This window comes from Coregonus lavaretus, assembly GCF_964263955.1.
Source record: "Coregonus lavaretus genome assembly, chromosome: 18".
Taxonomy (NCBI): Eukaryota; Metazoa; Chordata; class Actinopteri; order Salmoniformes; family Salmonidae; genus Coregonus; species Coregonus lavaretus.
The window spans coordinates 20,464,041-20,482,181 of NC_140005.1; the positions used below are offsets into that span (position 1 = coordinate 20,464,041).

At 42.2% G+C, this 18,141-nt stretch overlaps 1 protein-coding gene across 1 annotated transcript; it reads right to left on the reverse strand.

The window, feature by feature from the left end:
- Nucleotides 1-700: 700 nt before the first annotated feature.
- On the reverse strand, nt 701-17,292 carry ppp1r14d (protein phosphatase 1 regulatory inhibitor subunit 14D; the record flags this gene model as incomplete). The annotated part of the gene is made up of 4 exons (XM_084181586.1): nt 701-1,011; nt 1,212-1,244; nt 3,836-3,916; nt 17,104-17,292. The coding sequence occupies 4 exons, from the start codon at nt 17,290-17,292 to the stop codon at nt 943-945; spliced, it is 372 nt and encodes a 123-aa protein (XP_084037712.1). The 3' UTR covers nt 701-942.
- Nucleotides 17,293-18,141: the final 849 nt, after the last annotated feature.

The following is an 18,141-nucleotide window of genomic DNA, read 5'->3' on the forward strand; positions in this document are numbered from 1 at the left end:
TAATGGATGAAAATGTATGCACTCACTAACTGTAAGTCGCTCTGGATAAGAGTGTCTGCTAAATGACTAAAATGTCTAAAATGCAGATAGAGATAATGACCCACCTCTCTGCTATAGTTGTTGCCCGTGCTGCTGACATGCTGTCATTTTCAGTCAAGTCCTGTGTTTCAACTAGACACTACCTCTGATCACAAAGAGGAATTTCAGACTCACAGTGAGAATGAGAATCTGTATGACTTCATAAGCGTAAGAGGGATAAAGATGCAATTTAATGAAAAAAAACATGCATTAATGTGTAGTTTGTGTAGCAACACCGGTGTGTTAAGCTGCAAACATGCATAATTGTTAGAGTGATTTTAGAGTGCTTAAACCGTAACATTGCCCCTCAATAATGCTGATTTATTCACCGGTGCTGAGTGGAATTATATCTTGATGGGTGAAGACAGGATTGGGAAGGTTGGCAGTACCACACTGTAGCAAAACTGCCTTAGGGCTGTGGGGGCTGCCATTCCCCCTGCCCTACTTCAGCTGGCATCGACTATTCAATCTTGCCCTCTCGTCTCTTATAGTCTTATAGAGTCTCCAGTGTGAAGTGTGTAGCTTTTAAGCAATGCTGTTTATTATACACTGACTATCTTTATCCTTCTACGAAATTACAAGTCATCCATTTACAATAGGTAGACATCCAAAGCCTTGTCTTGAAAATGTTGGTTTTATTGACATACAACACTGTTATCAGAAGAAAAAAATATGTACATAAATATGCAACCAAAAATTTACAGTCTTACACAAAAACTTTCCACGTGGGTAATAGACAATACATTTCATTACTGGTGCATTATTTGAATTGAGGGGAATGAAAATGTTAAAACTGTCCAGAAAAAATGTAATACAAAACACTAGGGAGCTTTACATTGTCTTGATTGTTGATTTGACCTCTCATTATTTCTTCAGGGGTCCTGACATTTTGCGTAGGCCCTTCATCCGATAAAGCAGCCCATTAATAAAGTCCTGAGGGGGAGGAAGAGAAAACTAGATAACGCTACCTGTTTTAGCAGTTGACTGTAAAACTCTTTCTGAGACCATGTAGGAGCAGTGAACCATTGAATTGCAACTATTTATTTGTAGAGAACAAATGTACACTTAGCAGAATTTTGTTTCGTTTCTCCAGTACATGACCAAGGCTATAACGGTTGCTTGTTGTGTCTCACCTCTTTTGGCTTGCCACATTCCTGCAGTAACTCCTGTAAATGGGCAGAAACAAACATGGCCTCAGTAACTGCAGTGGACATTGCTCTTTCACATCTAACATTGTGCAAGCACACCAACAGGGGTCAAGTGCTTGTAAAGCAATTCATCAAATCAAATCAAATCAAATTTTATTGGTCACATGCGCTGAATACAACAGGTGCAGACATTACAGTGAAATGCTTACTTACAGCCCTTAACCAACAGTGCATTTATTTTAAACAAAAAAAGTAAAAATAAAACAACAACAACAACAAAAAAAAGTGTTGAGAAAAAAAAGAGCAGAAGTAAAATAAAGTGACAGTAGGGAGGCTATATATACAGGGGGGTACCGTTGCAGAGTCAATGTGCGGGGGCACCGGCTAGTTGAGGTAGTTGAGGTAATATGTACATGTGGGTAGAGTTAAAGTGACTATGCATAAATACTTAACAGAGTAGCAGCAGCGTAAAAAGGATGGGGTGGGGGGGCAGTGCAAATAGTCCGGGTAGCCATGATTAGCTGTTCAGGAGTCTTATGGCTTGGGCTAGAAGCTGTTGAGAAGTCTTTTGGACCTAGACTTGGCACTCCGGTACCGCTTGCCGTGCGGTAGCAGAGAGAACAGTCTATGACTAGGGTGGCTGGAGTCTTTGACAATTTTGAGGGCCTTCCTCTGACACCGCCTGGTATAGAGGTCCTGGATGGCAGGAAGCTTGGCCCCAGTGATGTACTGGGCCGTACGCACTACCCTCTGTAGTGCCTTGCGGTCGGAGGCCAAGCAGTTGCCATACCAGGCGGTATTGCAACCAGTCAGGATGCTCTCGATGGTGCAGCTGTAGAATTTTTTGAGGATCTGAGGACCCATGCCAAATCTTTTTAGTCTCCTGAGGGGGAATAGGCTTTGTCGTGCCCTCTTCACGACTGTCTTGGTGTGTTTGGACCATGATAGTTCGTTGGTGATGTGGACACCAAGGAACTTGAAGCTCTCAACCTGTTCCACTACAGCCCCGTCGATGAGAATGGGGGCGTGCTCAGTCCTCTTTTTTTTCCTGTAGTCCACAATCATCTCCTTTGTCTTGGTCACGTTGAGGGAGAGGTTGTTGTCGCACCACACGGCCAGATCTCTGACCTCCTCCCTATAGGCTGTCTCATCGTTGTCGGTGATCAGGCCTACCACTGTTGTGTCGTCGGCAAACTTAATGATGGTGTTGGAGTCGTGCCTGGCCATGCAGTCATGGGTGAACAGAGAGTACAGGAGGGGACTGAGCATGCACCCCTGAGGGGCCCCCGTGTTGAGGATCAGTGTGGCAGATGTGTTGTTACCTACCCTTACCACCTGGGGGCGGCCCGTCAGGAAGTCCAGGATCCAGTTGCAGAGGGAGGTGTTTAGTCCCAGGATCCTTAGCTTAGTGATGAGCTTAGAGGGCACTATGGTGTTGAATGCTGAGCTGTAGTCAATGAATAGCATTCTCACGTAGGTGTTCCTCTTGTCCAGGTGGGAAAGGGCAGTGTGGAGTGCAATAGAGATTGCATCATCTGTGGATCTGTTGGGGCGGTATGCAAATTGGAGTGGGTCTAGGGTTTCTGGGATAATGCTGTTGATGTGAGCCATGACCAGCCTTTCAAAGCACTTCATGGCTACAGACGTCAGTGCTACGGGTCGGTAGTCATTTAGGCAGGTTATCTTAGAGTCCTTGGGCACGGGGACTATGGTGGTCTGCTTGAAACATGTTGGTATTACAGACTCAGTCAGGGACATGTTGAAAATGTCAGTGAAGACACTTGCCAGTTGGTCAGCACATGCTCGGAGTACACGTCCTGGTAATCCGTCTGGCCCTGCGGCCTTGTGAATGTTGACCTGCTTAAAAGTCTTACTCACATCGGCTACGGAGAGCGTGATCACATAGTCATCCGGAACAGCTGGTGCTCTCATGCATGCTTCAGTGTTGCTTGCCTCGAAGCGAGCATAGAAGTGGTTTAGCTCGTCTGGTAGGCTTGTGTCACTGGGCAGCTCGCGGCTGTGCTTCCCTTTGTAGTCTGTAATAGTTTTCAAGCCCTGCCACATCCGACGAGCGTCAGAGCCAGTGTAGTACGATTCAATCTTAGACCTGTATTGACTCTTTGCCTGTTTGATGGTTCGTCGGAGGTCATAGCGGGATTTCTTATAAGCGTCCGGGTTAGAGACCCTACTTTGTTAAATATTCCCGGGTTTATGTGTAAAGTATAAACAAGGGCATAGCTGAAGTGTATGTATTGCCTCATACTGTGACCCACAAAATGGCCTCTGAAGAGATGTCAATTTTTTCCATGGCTTGTTATCTGTTAGACAAGGCTCAGCATTTGGGAAAGTATAGCTTACAGTGAAAGCTTGGCTGGAAAATGTCTACAGTATGTTTTCCCTGTCTATGTTTATCTTTTAATGAGCTTGTTATATGTGGCTCAAGACAAATGTATGCGGAAACATGTTACTGTAATAATGTCTTATCTCTGGATTTGGCAAATTGGATGTCTCTGTGTTGTGGAGTAAATGATGGGCAGGGCTAACTGACAACACTGTGTTGGTGCCTGAGCTGAGCTCCTCCCAGGGCAAACTGTATGTAGTGTACTAACCTGCAGTCTGGATCTCTGCTCCACGTCTGACAGCTCCAGCAGCTCATCTATGTCAATCTCTAACTCTGGGATCTCCTCCTCCTGGACAGAGACCAACATAGGGAGAGACAGAAAGAAGTGGTCAGAGACAATGGTCCTCTTTGAACCCCTATACACACACACATACCACAGACAGACACTGGGACATTGTTTTCTTTACCAGCCATGCAGACATAGATGAACTGTGACTGGGGCTCTCTGCCATCCCACAGTGTTTACAAACCAGTTTAACATATTTCACTCTTAACCGTACCAAAGAGAATGAGTCTCCAAGTACCAAGTCTAAAAGGCATGCCTGATGCCTCATGCATGATGTACCACCACAACAATAATTTATGTGTAACCTAAAATTACGGCAAATTGTAATTTTTCCACATCTAAAGGTAAGGCATACCTGATGCCTCATGCATGATGTACCACCACAACAATAATTTATGTGTAACCTAAAATTACGGCAAATTGTAATTTTTCCACATCTAAAGGTCCTCAATGTATTCTAAGTAGACCTACAAGACTATAGTCAACATGACTACAACTCAGTTGTGGATGTTATTACATAGTTAATAATAATGATTATATTACTAACAATGATGAGATTGATAACAGAAGCATTCAGGCAAGAACGAGAGACCAGGGGCGAAGGATAGGCAACCGCCATCTAATTTCATCAATGATTTACCCAGCTGGCATTTTGCTCAACCATTAAAGTAAGAATCACTCCGGTTTAAATGTTTATGATATAAGATTACAAGAGTTTCAGCTTCGTTATACTGGGCTCATTCCTTTATAGGGCAAATGTCCTGCGCAGATGAGTCTCTAGACCTATAGTGCATTCAGAAAGTATTCATACCCCTTGACTTATTCCAGATTTTGTTGTGTTACAGCCTGAATTCAAAATGGATTAAATCAAAAAAAATTCTAACCAATCTACACACAATAACCCTTTATGACAAAGTGAAAACATGTTTTTAGACATTTTTGCAAATCTATTGAAAATGAAAAACAGAAATACCTTATTCACACCCCTGAGTCAATACTTTGTAGAAGCACCTTTGGCAGCGATTATAGCTGTGAGTCTTTCTGGGTAAGTCTCTAAGAGCTTTCCATACCTGGATTGTGCAATATTTGCCCATTACTATTTTCTAAATAATTCAAGCTCTGTCAAATTGGCTGTTGATAAGGTCTTGGCATAGATTTTCAAGTAGATTTAGGTCAAAACTGTAACTCGGCCACTCAGGAACATTCACTGTCTTCTTGGTAAGCAACTCCAGTGTAGATTTGGCCCTGTGTTTTAGGCTATTGTCCTGCTGAAAGGTGAATTCATCTCCCAGTGTCTGGTGGAAAGTAGACTGAACCAGGTTTTCCTCTAGGATTTTGCCTGTGCTTAGCTCCATTCCATTTATTTTTCATCCTGAAAAACTCCCCAGTTCTTAACGATTACAAGCATGCCCATAACATGATGCAGCCCCCACTATGCTTGAAAATATGGAGAGGGGTACTCAGTAATGTATTGGATTTGCCCCAAACATAACATTTTGTATTCAGGACAAAAAGTGAATTGCTTTGCCACATTTTTTGCAATATTACTTTAGTGCCTTGTTGCAAACAGGATGCATGTTTTGGAATATTTGTTATTCTATACAGGCTTCCTTCGTTTAGTATTGTGGAGTAACTACAATGTTGTTAATCCATCCTCAGTTTTCTTTTATCACAGCCATTAAACTCTGTAACTGTTTTAAAGTTACCATTGGCATCATGGTGAAATCCCTGAGCGGTTTCCGTCCTCTCCAGCAAACTAGTTAGGAAGGATGCCTGTATCTTTGTAGTGACTGGATGTATTGAAACACTATCCAAAGTGTAATTACTAACTTCACCATGCTCGAAGGGATATTCAATGTCTGCTTTTTTATTTTTACCCATCTACCAATAGGTGCCCTTCTTTACATTTGACATTTTAGTCATTTAGCAGACGCTCTTATCCAGAGCGACTTACAGTTAGTGAGTGCATACATTTTCATACTGGCCCCCCGTGGGAAACAAACCCACAACCCTGGCGTTGCAAGCGCCATGCTCTACCAACTGAGCTACAGGGGACTACTTTGCGAGGCATTGGAAAACCTCCCTGATCTTTGTGGTTGAATCTGTGTTTGAAATTCCCTGCTCGACTGAGGGACCTTAATTATGTGTGGGGTACAGATATGAGGTAGTCATTCAAAAATCATGTTAAACACTATTATTGCACACAGAGTAAGTCCATGCAATTTATTATGTGACTTGTTAATAAGCATTTTTACTCCTGAACTTATTTAGGCTTGCCATAACAAAGGGGTTGAATACTTATTGACTCAAGACATTTCAGCTTTTCACTTCTAATTCATTTGTAAACATTTCAAAAAACATAATTCCACTTTGACATTATGGGGTATTGTGTGTAGGCCAGTGACAATCCATTTTAAATTCTGGCTGTAACACAACAAAATGTGGAAAGATTCAAGGGGTATGAATACTTTCTGAAGGCATTGTATGGGAAATAGTATGGTGTATTTAAAGGTCAACTGCCCCTTAGAACTAACTTATCTGGTTTTAAACGGTCTGTGTGGCATCGATGAGTCAGAAACATTAATTCTAGTATCAAAATTGACTACAAAGTGTAAATAGGATAATTTTGGTCATAAAGTTAGTCTCGTCCAAAACAGAGTTTTGTAAGTGAGTTCGTCACGACGTAGATTTGTAAGTAAATTCGTCCCGATTTACTAGAGGGTTGTGTATTTCAAAACACATTCGCAAGCATCTTGTGTCCCCCCGCGACCTGCGTTGTAACATGAAACAGTGCCATACAGACTCACACTCTGGTAACAGATAGTGAGAAAGTTGTAAAAAAAAAAAAAAACGGCACTGAAGCACACACGTCGCCACTGACTTGATAAACTGATTGTGGTCTAGCTGCTCAATGTGCCTGCTAATTACTACTTGCTAGCAAGTGATTTTGGGCACTGATAAACAGTGTGTAGCTTGTGCTTTATTTACGATAGTTTGACCGCTTGCAGATGATGAAGTTGTAGACATGTTATTGTTCCAAAATCAGTCCCGAGTGCACAGCCATAATTTCCCAACTCGATAGACTGCACTGACTAGTTTTTCATGCATATTTTTTTTACTTGACAAATACTGCACAAACACCTTAGCTAGATGTAAAATTGCGCGACGAAGACCTCCTCGGCAAAAACATCTAAATTAATTACAGATTTCTTGATTTATCTTATATTAATGTAACTTTACGCTTACCTGGAGTAGACTGTGTTAACAGATTCCAAAGTAATCCAGTTATCTCCTAGCAATGCAAGTTACAGTCCCAATATATAAATGAGTGTCTGCAGACTTTGAGAAACATTGCAAATCCACATCCACACCAAAATGATTAAAACAAATGCAAAGGTAATAGTAATCAATCTATATTCTGGCTGATATCTCCCCTTTGAAAACCATTACTGAGAGGAAATGATGATGGCTCACTTCAGGCCACGGATGGCTGAGCAGGAAAATATCTGGAGTCATATACTTTTCCAGTTGGGGGTTTTAAAGGCAGGTCAGTTGAGGATGGCAGGTTTCTGGATGAGGAGAGAGCTGATCAATGAGGCTAGTGCTGGGTGGCGGAAGAGATCTACAGCCCAGTCCAGAGTCCCCTGTGTGTCCCTCTAATTGATCAATGCTGCCATGTCTGACTGTTTGTGATTCTGCTGCAGACTGGCATTATTCAATGGGAGCAGGGCCGTGCCGTGCTGGGCCAGCAAACCACTGATGCAGTGATCCTCCCTCTGTCTGACTGCCTTGAGACTGCAGGGAGTTGCACAACATCATATCAATGAATGCAAAAACGTCAGAGGGAAGAAAAAAGTATGAATTTTTATTGTTAGGAGAAAGCCTTTGCAACCTTTCTAGTAGTTCTTTAATGTTTTATATTGTATGTGGTTGATTCTTTTTCGTTGTGTGATTTTTTAAATAGTCAAATAAATGTTTTATCTGGGGCTGGAGCTGGGGCTGAAAATGTCTCGACAGCACGTTTGAAGTTAGTAAAACTAGTCTGACATTAACATTAATGTTGGCAGTAATTGTTGAAAGATGAATATGAAAGTGGTTCTTAGAGTAGTATAATTTTAGCCACTGCCATATGGATTAGAACTGCAATCTTAATGAGACAGTTTATGCTGAGGGATTTTGTCAGGATAAGATGATCTCCTATGTCCATGGGACCAGGGTTGTATCCATGCCAACAAAGCTAAGTTGTTCATTTAAAAATGAGTGGAATTGAGGATCCATTACCATTTAAAGTCAACATTGACATAACAGGAATCACATCATGGTCTAGTAGTACTCATTCTAGCTACATTTTCCACTTTGCTTGGATCCTAGAAACACTATGACCACATCACAAACCGATGTTCGTATCGTATCGTTATTGGACATAACTAGGTTACCTAAACCAATCAGTGTTATTAGTTGATAATAATCAGAGATGTAAAGGAAACCGTTCCCAGGAAACCATGTTGTTTTGAAAAGAGACTGATGTGGAAGTCAGACAAGACTGATTTAGTCGTTTAGATCCATTACTGATGAGATTTTCCTTTCCCTTTTTGCTGAAAGAGACTTGAGCTGCTGACCAAACAAAACATACCAAAACAGAGGGGTCACAAGTCATACGCATAGTGTTTATCTGAGGTCCTCTGCATTGTGTGGAGGCTAATGGCTGTAACGAGTTAAAGAGGCATCAAGCATTTAGTACTGAATACATTGAAATACAAGCCTTATTGACTTACGTTTGTAAATGAATAATGACCCAACAGCACTCTGAATTATATTTATAAAGAGTAAAGGATCATATGTTCATTTGAAGTGTGTTTCAGTATCTTTCTCCCTACTCTTGAATGAGTGTTTTGTCACACCTATAAGAATAGCGACTATTTTCCTAAAAGGTGTGAAGTCAGCAACATGGTTCAGTGCCACTGCCTTTCAGACCGAAATAGTCGGCTACTTGTATAAATTAGAGATGTCTCTAAATAATTCAGCTATTGACACAGGGGGCTGACTGTAAATGCTTCCACACAGAAGAGTCAGAGTACCCAACCACATCGAAACTTGCCTTCCCTGAGTTCATGCAAAATGAATACCATTAGCCAAGGCACATGGACCAACCATGTCTCCCCCGGCCACACCAGTGGGTGGTGTCTACGAAACAACTAATCCACCTCAGATAGACTGGAGTTTGTCTAGACACCACTGAAATCCGACATGAAGACAATAGCTCCTTAAATCTTCATAGAGTTAGGACATACTTAGGGCCAGGAGTTTTTTCCTGACTGCGTGACCTGTCCAGGAAACCTTGCTGGCCCTAGTCATAATGTTTAAATGTTGTTTTATTCATACAGGCGTTGTGCTACAATTGAAATACAAACCCACAAAGACTGTATCTACCAGACAACAGGTCTGTTTCATATGGCAGGCCCCGTAACTACAATAACAAAGGAGTACTGTCCAGGTACTGTTACTGCTACTGTCTGTTATCATCTCATCAATCATCATCAGGATCCCATCCTTCAGTCATAAAGGGCCTTCTCTCTCAGGGATTCCCCCAGACAAATTAGTACAGTCAGGAACTCAAACACTTAAACCTAATAACATTAGTCTTGTACTGATTATACAGTACCAGTCAAAAGTTTGGACACACCTACTCTTTCAAGGGTTTGTCTTTATTTTTACTATTTTCTACATTGTAGAATAATAGCGAAGATATCAAAACAATGAAATAACACATATGGAATCATGTACAGTGCCTTGCAAAAGTATTCATCCCCTTGGCGTATTTTCTATTTTGTTGCATTACAACCTGTAATTTAAATGGATTTTTATTTGGATTTCATGTAATGGACATATACAAAATAGTCCAAATTGGTGAAGTGAAATGAAAACAATAATTTACTTCAAAAAATTCTAAAAAATACATAACGGAAACGTGGTGCGTGCATATGTATTCACCCCCTTTGCTATGAAGCCCCTAAATAAGATCTGGTGCAACCGATTACCTTCAGAAGTCACATAATGAGTTAAATAAAGTCCACCTGTGTGCAATCTAAGTGTCACATGATCTGTCACATGATCTCAGTATATATACACCTGTTCTGAAAGGCCCCAGAGTCTGCAACACCACTAAGCAAGGGGCACCATCAAACAAGCGGCACCATGAAGACCAAGGAGCTCTCCAAACAGGTCAGGGACAGAGTTGGGGAGAAGTACAGATCAGGGTTGGGTTATAAAAAAATATCCGAAACTTTGAACATCCCGCGGAGCACCATTAAAAAATGGTAAGAATATGGCACTACAACAAACCTGCCAAGAGAGGGCCGTCCACCAAAGCTCACGGACCAGGCAAAGAGGGCATTAATTTGAGAAGCAACAAAGAGACCAACGATAACCCTGATGGAGCTGCAAAGCTCCACAGCAGAGATTGGAGTATCTGTCCATAGGACCACTTTAAGCAGTTGTAAATTATAACTTGTTCTCAACTGGCTTACCTGGTTATATAAAAGTTAAATAAAACATAAAAAAATAAAAAGCCGTACACTCCACAGAGCTGGGCTTTACAGAAGAGTGGCCAGAAAAAAAGCCATTGCTTAAAGAACAAAATAAGCAAACACGTTTGGTGTTCGCCAAAAGGCATGTGGGAGACACCCCAAACATATGGAAGAAGGTACTCTGGTCATCGCCTCTCATCACCCCAAGAACACCCTCCCCACAGTGAAGCATGGTGGTGGCAGAATCATGCTGTGGGGATGTTTTTAATCGGCAGGGACTGGTAAACTGGTCAGAATTTAAGGAATGGCGCTAAATACAGGGAAATTCTTGAGGGAAACCTGTTTCAGTCTTCCAGAGATTTGAGTCTGGGACGGAGGTTCACCTTCCAGAAGGACAATGACCCTAAGCATACTGCTAAAGCAACACTCAAGTGGTTTAAGGGGAAACATTTAAATGTCTTTGAATGGCCTAGTGAAAGCCCAGACCTCAATCCAATTGAGAATATGTGGTATGACTTAAATATTACTTTACACCAGCAGAACCCATCCAACTTGAAGGAGCTGGAGCAGTTTTGCTTGAAGAATGGGCAAAAATACCAGTGGCTAGATGTGCCAAGCTTATAGAGACATACCCCGAGAGACATGCAGCTGTAATTGCTGCAAAAGGTGGCTCTACAAAGTATTGACTTTGGGGGTATGAATAGTTATGCACGCTCAAGTATTCAGTTTTTTTGTCTTATTTCTTGTTTGTTTCACGCTAAAAAATATTTTGCATCTTCAAAGTGGTAGGTATGTTGTGAAAATCAAATGATACAAACCCCCCAAAATCCATTTTAATTCCAGGTTGTAAGGCAACAAAAAAGGAAAAATGCCAAGGGGGGTGAATACTTCCGCAAGGCACTGTAGTAACCCAAAAAGTGTTAAACAAATCAAAATATATTTTATATTTGAGATTCTTCAAATAGCCACCCTTTGCCTTGATGACAGCTTTGCACACTCTTGGCATTCTCTCAACCAGCTTCATGAGGTAGTCACCTGGAATGCATTTCAATTAACAGTTGTGCCTTCATAAAAGTTAATTTGTGGAATTTAGTTCCTTCTTAATGCATTTGAGTCAGTCAGTTGTGTTGTGACAAGGTAGTGGGGGTATACAGAAGATAGCCCTATTTGGTAAAAGACCAAGTCCATATTATGGCAAGAACAGCTCAAATAAGCAAAGACAAGTGACAGTCCATCATTACTTTAATACATGAAGGTCAGTCAATACGGAAAATGTCAAGAACTTTGAACGTTTCTTCAAGTGCAGTCGCAAAAACCATCAAGCGCTATGATGAAACTGGCTCTCATGAGGACCGCCACAGGAATGGAAGACCCAGAGTTACCTCTGCTGCAGAGGATAAGTTCATTAGATTTACCAGCCTCAGAAATTGTAGCCCAAATAAATGCTTCACAGAGTTCAAGTAACAGACACATCTCAACATCAACTGTTCAGAGGAGACTGTGTGAAATCGGCCTTCATGGTCGAATTGCTGCAAAGAACCCACTACTAAAGGACACCAATAAGGAGAAGAGACTTGCTTGGGCCAAGAAACACAAGCAATGGACATTAGACTGGTGGACATTTGTCCTTTGGTCTGGAGTCAAAATTTGAGATTTTTGGTTCCAACCGCCGTGTCTTTGTGAGACGCAGTGTGGGTGAACGGATGATCTCTGCATGTGTAATTCCCACTGTAAAGCATTGAGGAGGAGGTGTGATGGTGTGGGGGTGCTTTGCTGGTGACACTGTCTGTGATTTATTTAGAATTCAAGGCACACTTAACCAGCATGGCTACCACAGCATTCTGCAGTTATACGCCATCCCATCTGGTTTGGACTTAGTGGGACTATCATTTGTTTTTCAACAGGACAATGACCCAACATACCTCCAGGCTGTGTAAGGGCTATTTTACCAAGAAGGAGAGTGATGGAATGCTACATCAGATGACCTGGCTTCCACAATCCCCCGACCTCAACCAAATTTAGATGGTTTGGGATGAGTCGGACCACAGAGTGAAGGAAAAGCAGCCAACAAGTGCTCAGCATATGTGGGAACTCCTTCAAGACTGTTGGAAAAGCATTCCAGGTGAAGCTGGTTGAAAGAATGCCAAGATTGTGCAAAGCTGTCATGAAGGCAAAGGGTGGCTATTTTAAGAATCTCAAATATAAAATATATTTGGATTTGTTTAACACGTTTTTGGTTACTACATGATTCCATATGTGTTATTTCATAGTTTTGATGTCTTCACTATTATTCTACAATGTAAAAAATAGTAAAAATAAAGAAAAACCCTTGAACAAGTAGGTGTTCTAAAACATTTGACTGGTAGTGTATATATATATATATATATATTTAGGAAACAAGGGTAATCCAATCTTTACAAAATGCCAACCACTGTTGTGTCCAATTGGATTATTGGATTATTACAGTGGTTTTATTCAAATCACCCAGGCTTAGCTCACATGCATGGGCTCTCTACTGGCCTTTTCTGGTGGAGACGCTGGGAGGAGACGCTGGGAGGAGACGATGGGTGTCTTCCACCAGAATGGCAGTGGAGGCTGCTGAGGGGAGGACGGCTCATAATAATGGCTGGAACGGAACAAATGGAATGGCATCAAACACCTGGAAACCATGGAAACCATGTCTGTGTTCATTTAGACCTCATCATAAACTCAACAGGTCATTACATTAACCTGACTCCCCTCCTCTTACCTCAATTTTATAGCTAGGACCCTGAGTTTTTCCAGACCACATGACCTGACCAGAAAAAACTCTGGGCCCGAGCTAGACTATAGGTTTTTCCAGGTCAAGTAACATGGTCAGGAACAACTCTTAGCCCTACATATACCTATTCTCAGGAACTCAAACTTTCATGAGGACACCACTCACACGTGATGCTCTCTCATGCCGTGAAGCATCAGTAAGCCATATGCAGAGTATTTTTTGGCAGTGGAGGAGAATGTTTTGGTTGGAGGCTCTCAGGTCATCTGTGGTCACTCACTGTCCCAGCCCAAGCCTCACTGCCACAGCCCAAGTTTCTCCTCAGTCAGGACAGTAAAATGAGAAACATCACCCTCCTCCACCCCCACCTACCCCAATCCAGCTTCAAACAGAGGCTGTTACAGTGATGTAAAGTACTTAAGTAAAAATAGTTTAAAGTACAACTTAAGTTGTTTTTTTGGGTATCTGTACTTTACTATTTATATTGACAACTTTTACTCTTACTCCATTACATTCCTAAAGAAAATATGTACTTTTTACTCCCATACATTTTCCATGACAGCCAAAAGTACCTTCGAATGCTCAGGCAGGACAGCAATATGGTCAAATTCACACACCTATCAATATATACAGTGGGGAGAACAAGTATTTGATACACTGCCGATTTTGCAGGTTTTCCTACTTACAAAGCATGTAGAGGTCTGTAATTTCTATCATAGGTACACTTCAACTGTGAGAGACGGAATCTAAAACAAAAATCCAGAAAATCACATTGTATGATTTTTAAGTAATTAATTTGCATTTTATTGCATGACATAAGTATTTGATCACCTACCACCAGTAAGAATTCCGGCTCTCACAGACCTGTTAGTTTTTCTTTAAGAAGCCCTCCTGTACTCCACTCATTACCTGTATTAACTGCACCTGTTTGAACTCGTTACCTGTATAAAAGACACCTGTCCACACACTCAATCGAACAGACTCCAACCTCTCCACAATGGCCAAGACCAGAGAGCTGTGTAAGGACATCAGGGATAAAATGGTAGACCTGCACAAGGCTGGGATGGGCTACAGGACAATAGGCAAGCAGCTTGGTGAGAAGGCAACAACTGTTGGCGCAATTATTAGAAAATGGAAGAAGTTCAAGATGACGGTCAATCACCCTCGGTCTGGGGCTCCATGCAATATCTCACCTCGTGGGGCATCAATGATCATGAGGAAGGTGAGGGATCAGCCCAGAACTACACGGCTGGACCTGGTCAATGACCTGAAGAGAGCTGGGATCACAGTCTCAAAGAAAACCATTAGTAACACACTATGCCGTCATGGATTAAAATCCTGCAGCGCACACAAGGTCCCCCTGCTCAAGCCAGCGCATGTCCAGGCCCATCTGAAGTTTGCCAATGACCATCTGGATGATCCAGAGGAGGAATGGGAGAAGGTCATGTGGTCTGATGAGACAAAAATAGAGCTTTTTGGTCTAAACTCCACTCGCCGTGTTTGGAGGAAGAAGAAGGATGAGTACAACCCCAAGAACACCATCCCAACCGTGAAGCATGGAGGTGGAAACATCATTCTTTGGGGATGCTTTTCTGCAAAGGGGACAGGACGACTGCACCGTATTGAGGGGAGGATGGATGGGGCCATGTATCGCGAGATCTTGGCCAACAACCTCCTTCCCTCAGTAAGAGCATTGAAGATGGGTCGTGGCTGGGTCTTCCAGCATGACAACGACCCGAAACACACAGCCAGGGCAACTAAGGAGTGGCTCCGTAAGAAGCATCTCAAGGTCCTGGAGTGGCCTAGCCAGTCTCCAGACCTGAACCCAATAGAAAATCTTTGGAGGGAGCTGAAAGTCTGTATTGCCCAGCGACAGCCCCGAAACCTGAAGGATCTGGAGAAGGTCTGTATGGAGGAGTGGTGCCAAAATCCTTGCTGCAGTGTGTGCAAACCTGGTCAAGACCTACAGGAAACGTATGATCTCTGTAATTGCTAACAAAGGTTTCTGTACCAAATATTAAGTTCTACTTTTCTGATGTATCAAATACTTATGTCATGCAGTAAAATGCAAATTAATTACTTAAAAATCATACAATGTGATTTTCTGGATTTTTGTTTTAGATTCCGTCTCTCACAGTTGAAGTGTACCTATGATAAAAATTACAGACCTCTACATGCTTTGTAAGTAGGAAAACCTGCAAAATCGGCAGTGTATCAAATACTTGTTCTCCCCACTGTATATGCCATCCCTACTGCCTCTGATCTGGCGGACTCCCTAAACACAAATACTGCATTTCTAAATTATGTCTGAGTGCCACTCTCTGTTCCTAAAAAATAAATACATTTGTCCTGTCTGGTTTACTTAAAGGTCCAATGCAGCCATTTTGATCTCAATATCAAATCCTTTCTGGGTAACAATTAGGTACCTTCCTGTGATTGTTTGAAATTAAAACGCTCCAAAATATTATCAAAAGTGCTTCTTAGCAAAGGGCAATTTTTCAAGCAAGAATTTTGCTAGGACTGTCTGGGAGTGGTCTGAGTGGGGAGGGGAAAACTGAAAACGACCTGTCATTGGCAGAGAGGTTTGAAACTCTCTTTCTTATTGGCCTATCAACTAATTTACCACCCGGTGAAGTCCTACCAAAATAGGCTGAATTTCAGGTGGTCTTTTCAAACAGCTCTTACACTAAAAGGGCATTATCCTCAATTTCACAGTATTATTCCAACCTCATAGTGTGGAAATATATATAAAACACATGAAAATCACGTTTTTGACTGCACTGGGCCTTTAATATACGGATTTGATGTATGACAATTGAGTACTTTTTCCACCACTGTATTTAAGTACATTTAAAAGCAGATACTTCTTGACTTTTACTCAAGTTGTATTTTACTGGGTGATTTTCACTTTTACTTGATTCGTTTTCTATTAAAGGTATCTTTACTTTTACTTAAGTATGACGATTTAGTACTTTTTCCACCACTGCTGTGTTGTCATATGATCTCCATCATTAGGCAGACGCCCATGCTCCTGAAGCCATCCCTCTGACTCCGCTGTGCCATTCCTCTTCATGTGGGAGCCAGACTTCTGTTGCCATTGATGCAGCCTCCGATATAATTGGATTCCCACATGAAGAGGAATAGCAGTGCAGTTATGACACGGGGGGTCCTACGATCTTCACACAGGGGTCCCAGTCATAATCTATGGAATCAATTATGCAAACGCTCAGTGCCTCCGTTTGTGGTGTGCAATCCTGGCCGTAAGCAGTTCTTTAGTCAGCCTCCCTGTCGAGATCTAGGCTGTAAACCTCAAGTTCTTAGATGTGTTCTGATTGCAAACTATCCAGAGGCAACAGGGATTTGCTGCCCTGTCTGAACCCATGTCACAGGGGGGTCGATGCTCATCTTCTGAGGACAGAGGCTGCTGGCACAATAGTCCTGTCTGTGTAGTGTTAATTAATTAGGAAAGGGGTGATTGTATCAGCCAATGACTATATTTCTGTTAGATAATGTTTTGTTAACTCTGGAATGCTGTATGTATGTATGTCCATTCAGCGATCAGGAAAGGGTATAAAATCATTTAATATGATGTATAATCATGCGTATCTTATCACTTGTTTGTTACACCACCCCCTGGAAAACTACCAATCAGAGCTTTATATTCTGTGCTTAACACCAAAGCAGTGTAGGAAAATAATTTGCTGCCAGTAAATGAAGCCTGGATCAATGCACACACACAGCCACACCTCTGTTTGGACACTCCACTCTCCCTCTCTTTTTGCCTCACATGTTGTGTAACCCTACCCTCCTCAGGCACCTGTGCTGCTCCGTATCTCCCCTGCGCTCTACCCACACAGCCCCTGGGAGCTAGCTAACTGTGCCAGCAGCAGCCATGCACGACCTACCTCACAGTCAAAGAGCAGGTGCAGCTGATCGTCGATCCACTCCTCGATATCCAGCCTCCTCTGTAGGTCTTTGCGGTTGTATTTGACGGTCAGCTTGCCCAGTTTGCGATGTGGAGCCTCCTCTGTTTTGTCTGCAGACTGGAACATCACCCTGGACTGGGTGCCTGGCTCCGATTCCATGCCTGCCATGGCCTCGGAAAAACAGCTGAGGACACACAGAGAGCCGTCTCTCTTTTTCTATCTCTCCCTCTGTCTCTGTTGCTCTCACTCCCACCCTCTCTCTTGCGGTTTTTCTTGTGTGCTCGCTCTTTTTCTTTTTCTGTTGCTCTAGCTCTCCTACCTATCTATCTTGCTTGCTCCGTCTATCTCTGTCTGCTCGTTCTCTCTCTCTAGTTCTCTCCTTCCCTCTCTCCCTCCAAGCTCGCTGCCTGTGGAGGATGGTAATGAAATACGCCTCTGTGTGTGTGTGTGTGTCATAATGGATGTGTGTCTGGGTGTGTGTCTAGGTGTGTGTGCTATCCTTCTCTCTCAGGTGGGAGAGCATAGGTCAATTACAGAGTGATAAAGACTGAGAAAGGGTTGAGGGGGCAACCAAAGCTTGGAGTATGGCAGTGGTTAGCAATAATTCTATTTTCATAATTTCGTATTCCAGGAAAACATTATTCACCAAAATTCTAACAAATTAATTTTGGTTTCGGATTTTCCCATGTGTCCTTATCAGGAAGTGATTACATTACTCTGTGATTTATCATCTCTACATCACAGCATGTGTGCAAACTATGGGCCTCTCTGTTTATCCACACTTATCACAATACCTGGGTCTCCCTAACAGGTGATCCAGACTTCATCCATTGTTCATTAGATCCCCTCCATGTCATTTATAACAGCTATTATCAGGTGTACGTTTAATCAGCCTTGAAGCCAAATTGGCATCCTCAGTTACACCACCATCAATGATGGATGAAAGAGATGGGGGCAGGTAAATGCTATTTAAGATCACTCAGAGGGTAAAACCCAGTGATAAGGCTCTGAACTAGA